Source organism: Vicugna pacos, chromosome 1 (assembly GCF_048564905.1).
Source record: "Vicugna pacos chromosome 1, VicPac4, whole genome shotgun sequence".
NCBI classification, from domain to species: Eukaryota; Metazoa; Chordata; class Mammalia; order Artiodactyla; family Camelidae; genus Vicugna; species Vicugna pacos.
In genome coordinates, this window is record NC_132987.1 from 14,360,496 (window position 1) to 14,367,396 (window position 6,901).

The 6,901-nt window shown below is 58.1% G+C and overlaps 1 protein-coding gene across 1 annotated transcript in view; it reads right to left on the minus strand.

The window, feature by feature from the left end:
- Window positions 1-6,622, minus strand: part of RAB6B (RAB6B, member RAS oncogene family) — a 54,406-nt gene extending 47,784 nt beyond the window's left edge. The window contains exon 1 of the mRNA XM_006214559.4: window positions 6,166-6,622. Coding sequence (XP_006214621.2) covers window positions 6,166-6,235 — 70 coding nt within the window. The 5' untranslated portion in view covers window positions 6,236-6,622. The remainder of the gene's footprint in view (window positions 1-6,165) is intronic.
- Between the last annotated feature and the right edge of the window lie 279 nt (window positions 6,623-6,901).

Here is a 6,901-nt window from a genome sequence, read left to right on the forward strand (position 1 = left end):
CTGGAGCTCCAGTCTGCCTTCCTTTTGATGCATTTTTCTGGAAGTAACCTTTGCTTTAAAGGCTCTATTCTGCCCTCAGGGGTGAGGTTATCACCTGCTTTGTCCTGAACCCTGGTCTGTCCCTTGGGTGTGCCACCACCTGGGAAGAGGTGGTACCCAGCCCAGGACACGTGGTTGAGTCACCCAGGCTCCCATTGGCCTTGTTACCAAGAGACCAGGACAAATATGCTTTTCTACTAAAAATAGATAATTTTACGAAAATGACGATGTAGTCACGGCAGTGAAATTTCCTTTTTCAAAAAGATCCCACTTAGTTCCGGGCCCAAGTTACCGAAATAATAAAGGGAGTGGGAAAGTTCAAACCCCCCCAAAAGAGTAAAGGACCTCTGTGAGGAGCCCTCTCCTGCCCTGTTCCAGGAACCTTCCTCCTCTCCTGCCGTGTTCCAGGAAGCGGAGACCAGCCTCTTCACCACTGCAACCCCCTCGGGGCTTCAGTGCCCAGGCCCTGCCTGGGGCCCCACTTCCCAGCAGCCTGTCTTTCGGGCTCTCACAAAAGCTGCCCATCTCAAGGGCGTGTCTGGTGCTTCTCCCTGGCAACCTTCCCCATCTTCTCTGTGGTGAGAAATGGAAAAGGATGACAGACAGACAGACACATAGACGGCTGAGGAAATGCCCAGTACAGCAGCCCACCCCTGATGCTTATCAATTTTGCTGTTCTACCTAACCTTCCCTCACCTTCCCCCGTGGGTCTGTGCATCAATTTTCTCTAAATTATTTACATTGAGACCAGACAGCCCTGCGCACTCAATGGCTCATTCATTCTGCAACAGTGGAGGACACGCGGCCGGAGGACAGGGACTCTGCAGCCTGGGTGGGACACAGATGGTACCACCCTCAGGCCTGCCCTGGGCCAATCTGCAATGTCAAAGCAATACCTATAAGCATAAATATTCATGGGCTGATTTTAGGGACGTGATAAGTAGCGAAGGACAATGAGGTTACCCGGTTACATTTTAATGGTATTCATTACAATTTGGAGGCTGCAAATGATAATGATGATCAGACCATGCAAACGATGGCAATTACTATTACATCTGCACAGAGAGTGTCCTCATTCCTTCTTTTTTCTTTTCTGGCTAGTTCTCGAGTTATCTATCATCAACACTGAGGGCGCCACCTTTCTCCTAAACCAACTACAAGTTACTTCTCATCTTGGTGTCTGTCTGACTGTCTGTCTGTCTCACCGCCCCCACACCTCTTCAAACAAAATAAAGCAAAGGTTCTGGGTCTGTACCCAACACTCAAGTTCTCTCTCTCTCATTCCAGCCATTGGGGCAGAGAGGGGCTGAGGCACAGAGCTGCGTGGTAATTTATCCCAGATCTCAGAGTGAGCTCTGCTGGGGTTGGATGTGTCCCTTCCGCCCCACCCTTCTGCTGGCCTGGCTGCTTTCTCACAGTTCTTCAGAGAAGGCGGTGGGGATAAGGGCTGCCCTGAAGAATTCAGCTTCTGTGAGAGGAATGCTGCGTTGGGCATGACCGAGGCTAAATGATCCCATCCTCTGTGAAAGATGCTTCAGTGTTGCTGATAAAAAATCTCCGGGCTTGAGAAAGCGGCAGGTGTCAGGATGAACAACCCTATCTCAAAGCCGCCTTGATTTCTTTCACTTTCAATCTACGGAGGGGCCATCAGCGAATCCCACATGGCAAAGGTCTCTCATCATTTTCAGATGAGACGTTTAATGAGCACAAACCTCCTGCAGGCGGGGAGGGGGAAAGATGACTAAGATCTAGTCACCTCAAGGTGCTGACATTTGCTCTGAAGGGACTCAACGTTCAGATGGGGCATTTGTACCTAGAAAAAAACTAATAAACACTTAAAAATCCTGAGCAACCAAGACAACAGAGGTCATGGGGCAGCAAGGAATTGTTTTTTAAAAACCTCAGGAAAAAAACAGAAAAAAGCTCCACCATGGTGGGTGCCCCAGTGGGCTGGGCTCAGCAGAGCCAGAGGGGCTGGGAGGCAGTGGGACGTGGCTCCAGCACAAGCCCCAGGCCAGCGGTGGCCCCTGGGTGGCTGTGGCAGAGTGGGTGGAGGGAAGGCAGAGGCCAGGCTGGGCCACCACGGTGGGGAGGGTGAGCCCTGCGGGGCGGCGAGGAATGAGATGGACGTGGGGGCACCACCCCTCCCTCCTCAGCACTATCAGGTTGATGCCTGCGGGTCACCCTCACCCTCCTGCTCCCACCCCACACACTTCTACAGAGCAGGGAGGAGAGCAGATAAAGCTCCCTGGCGAGGGCGGGCCCCTGGCAAGACCTGCTCCCTGCTTCAGCCCAAAGGAGTCCCAGCAGACAGAAGCACTTCCTCCTCTGACACCCGCCCCCAAAGGTGGGGAGGACGCCCTGCTATGTGCTCCCACAGTGGCTGCTCCTCTCTCCCTCTTCCCAGTGCTCACGGACCTTTACTGTAATTATACCCACATATGTCTAGGCTCCCCAGTGGACCATAAGTTCCATGATACAGGGATACACTCAAAGAACTGACTGAATAAATAAAGGGATGCTGGAAGGAGGAAGGGAGAGAGGGGGAGGGGAAGGGAAGGGAGGGGGGGTGATGGAACAAATGACTGAACGATCTAAGCTGCCCGCAGGGTCACTGTGCTGAGGCCAGGAGTGCCATTCACCCTGTGCTTGAGGTGGATGGTGCCTCCAGCAGCACAACTGCTGGGGGGTGGGGAGGGGGCTCAGGGGGGAGACCGATTAGAGGGAGAAGCTGGCCTGCTGGCCTCAGGCTGGGAAAGTAGATCGCCCTTGTGTCCCTCAATCCTCCTGCTTCAGCTGGAGGAGCCTCAAGGAAGGCAGATGAGCAGAGGCCAGAGGGCCGCACACACGTCCCATCCCTCCGCCCTGCCACACACGTGGAGAAGCCCCAGGGGATGCATCAGAATTCAGGAGGAGGGCTGGGTACCTTCTGCAGACACCTGCTCATGACTGCCTTCTATGGACACCACCAAGTGCACAAGTGCCCTCCTCCAGTCCCCCACCACTGCCGTCAGCACAATGGCACGGCCAGCAGACCCAGAGAGCCTTCTGAGCACCAGCAGGACTGCACAGCCTCCCTACTGCAAGGAAACCCTTCATCTGGGTCCACAGCACCCTCCCCACAATCCCTCCGCCTGCCAAGCTGACACTGCCGGCCAGCCTGTATCCCATGGTCCAGGGCACAGCCACCATTCTGCTGCCAGGAGGGGGCGCTCTCTTGTGGGCTAGAGGTGTTCTCTCCAGGGTGGCTCCTCAAGGCTTCCCACTCAAACCAGGTCCCTGAGATCTTTGAAGGCGTGATGGTCCCAGGGTTATCTGGTCAAGGGCACCCTTTCATCGCTCGGCCCTGAGGCAGGCACTCCTCTCTGGGATCCAGCTGTCTTAGAGAAATGCTACCACTATGCCAGGCACAGGAAACTAGAGAAGGCCACATCCCTCCAGCCCCTTCCCCTGGCCCCTTTCCAGGGACAGCCCATACAGGCCAGCCTATGCTGTTCTAGAAGTCTCTGTTGTGCTCAGCTGACCCAAGTTCCCCATGTACAGAAGGGGAGGTTACCTTGGAGGTCACACAGGGAGGGTGAGCCAGGGTGCGGGTGAGGGCTGCTCCCTCCACCACACAGGCTGCAGAGGATGTGGGCACAAAGGACCAACACGTGTAAAAGTGCACTGCAGGCAAGATGGAAGTCGTGGCCGTAGTGGCAGTCCCCCGTCCCATCAGGCTTAGGGATGCACATGTCCCCTACCTAACTCAGGGCCCCCAGAAGATCTGTAAAATCTATGGTAAACAACCCACCAATGACATATTAAAGTGGGAGGAGGTTTTTCAGGGCCTGGGGCTCCCTGCCAGAGGGAACCAGAGTGGCTAATAGCCAGGCTCACTGATGGCAGTGCCTTAATGACCATGTCCCAAGGGCCCAGAACCATGCTCCCAAACAACTAGCCCGGCACCCCTTCCAAGTCACCCAACCTAGCCAAAAGCCTGACCAGACTACAGCAACCCTCACCCTTCTCAGGAAGGCTCCCAATTCTTGTCTTCCCCAATTCAAGGTCACCTTATTTCCCAATGACATGTTAGTGACTGGGAACAGGAGACACGAGTTCCAGCCCCAGAAATGTTAACAACTCACAACAGGACTCTGGGCCCACTCCCTGCCCCTGCCCTGGGGCACAGACTCGCCATATAAATCGCTGGGGAAGTGGAGACTCACACTTTGAGGCCTTCAGCTTTCCTTTCTGTGATTTTAGGTGCAAAGCAAGTTTGCAGGGCCCAGCAGGGGCCTCAGCCTCAGGGATTCTGAGGAAGATCCGAATATTTGCTCAAACACACCAGAGACATTCCGCTCATCAAACCCCTGATCCATGACTGAAGCGTGTTCAGACTGGGAATAAACAAGTGTTTGCTGAGAATCTCCCAGGGTCCAGGCCCTTGGAGAGGCACTGGGGGAACACGAAGGGCTAAGAGAACTGCCCTCAAGCAACCGTTTCACAGAGAAAGAAACTAAGGCTCACAGAGGCCTCGAAATCTGCCCAAGGGAATACAGCTAAGAATTCAACTCCCAGGGCTCCAGGCCCAGTAAGACTAGCACTGGGATGTGAAGACCCGCCCCCCCACCAAATTCTTTCAGGCACAAGAAGTTAGTTCTCTGAAACTGGAATGTATTAAGATCAGAAACTCTGACTTCCGGACACAGGGCTGGCTGGTTGAGTGGATCTTGTTCTGAAATGTCAGCCTGGCCCCCAAACCCTCATTAGACCTTGACCACCTTCTGATACCTTTCCCTGAGCCAACCCTCCATCCCAGGTAATGAGCAGCAGCAGGCAGGAGCCTGCCATGTGACCTCCGCCACCCACGAGTACACACATCACAGAGACATTGTTCCCCCAGCCCACCAGGTCCTCTCAAGGTTGTGTTTGTCTTGGCCCCGTGTACAGACAGGCACCAAATTAGGTGAACTGGACTGGTCAGTAGAGCCAGAGCTGGTGGTCCCGCCCGCAGGGACTGCATTCTCCCAGAGCAGAGCTGGTCAGGGCCCAGCTTGTCTCCCTGCAGCCCCAGGTGAGAGCCTCTGGAGGGATGCTCTGAGAGCCACTCCCTCCTACAAGTGTCAGGGGGTCCGTGCTCTTCAATCTGATCTTCCCACCTTGGGTTTCAGAGATGCTTTCCCAGGGAGGCTGCTGGACCGCACGTAAGCGGTCTGTCTCCCCCTCCCCCCGCCCCTGGCCCGCTGCCACGGTGACCTCCCCTCCCCCAAGAAGGGCGGTGAGCTGGGAGGTGGGGGTGGGAAGAATCCGCCGCCAACGCTCTCGGGAGGGGAGCTGGGAAGCCAGGCAGGGCGTGTCGCCTGGTCCTTTCTCTGCCCAGCGCCAGGCTTCACGGCTCTTGGTGCGAGGCGCCCCGTATTATCCCTCAAATCCACCTCACATTAGGAATCCTTGCTGCCCAGACCCCATATCCCCAAAGAAGCTAACACACACCGGCGAAGGGCAACGTGTCTAGAATCTTCTGTGCCCAGTCGGACATAAACCAGGGGAGGTAGGCGACCTGTTCCCCCACGACCTGCACCCGATCTTTCCAGAGAAGACAGGTGTCGGTCTCCCTCCCGCTGCCGTCGGCCCCGGGGCCTGGACGTGCCCGTAATTACGCACGGTTCAGAGCAGGGGCCGCAGGGAACCCCTCCGGTGCTGCAAGGTTGGGGGCGGCTAGACGCCAGCCCCGTCTCGTTCTGCAAAGAGGGGCGCCCGGCCACCTGCGCGGTCGCCCGCAGCCGGTGCCGCAGTGCGAGCGAGCCAGCGAGCCCGGAACCTGCACGCCTCGGCCGGCGCCGCCGAGTGAGCCGCCGCCCTCCAGCCTCCCCGCCGCAACGCACCTGCACCCCGAGCCCCCACCCCAGATCGCACCCTCACCCCCACCTTTGCCCCCAGCGTCTCCAAGGTTCTTACCCTTAGTCCCTTCCATACCCGGCCCCACCCGAGCCGGCCCCGATCTCTCCATCTCCATCCCTCCCCTCTATCCAGGCACGGAGGGGCCTTTCCCAGCCGATCCGCGGCCGGGGTCGCAATGGGGTGGATGATTTGGCGGCGGGGGCTGACTCGGCGCCCAGCCAAGAGAATAAGCGGGGTACTTACCGCTCTGCTCCCCCAGGAACACCAACTTGAATTTTCTCAGTGGGTTCCCAAAATCTCCCCCTGCGGACATGGTGCTGGCAGCCGGGGCTGGGAGAGGAGGAGGAGGAGGAGAAGCGAAGGAGCAGGGCGGGGAGAGGAGGAGGGCGAGGGGAGGCGGCCGGCGGTGCGGGAGCCGGAGGGGGAAGGGCTGGCTGCGCGCGTCCCTGACTCCCCAGCTGCGTCCCGGCCCCGGCCTGCGGCTGCGTGTCCAGCGGCGGCGGAGGAGGAGGAGAAAAAGGAGGAGGAGGAGGCGGAGGAGGAAGGCTGGGGCTGGGCTGCCGCGGGCGGCGCTTGATGCGGTGCGAGGGGCGCGCTCTGGACGCCCGAGGCGCGGCGCGGACAGCAAGGCGCGGGCGGAGCGGGGCGCAGGGACGGCGCGCGGGGCGGAGGAGCGCTCTCCGTAGTCGCACCAGTCGGCCCCCCCTCCCGCCTCTCTCCTCCCGCGCCTGCGCTCTGCGCTCTCCCCAGCCTCTGATGTCATGCGGGGCCCGCGGCGCTGCGGGGCTGGGGGATGTTCGCCCACCCACCTGGAGCCCGCATCTGGGTGGGAGAGGACCTTCTCCCCGTGCCTCCGAGAGGCCCCTAAATCGGACCCTCTCTCTTTGCCCGTCTACGTCTGTCTTCCCCACTCCACCCCTCCTTTGAATCCAGAAAATGACATGAAATTGTCAGGGGACGTTTGTTTCTGGTCTTTAAA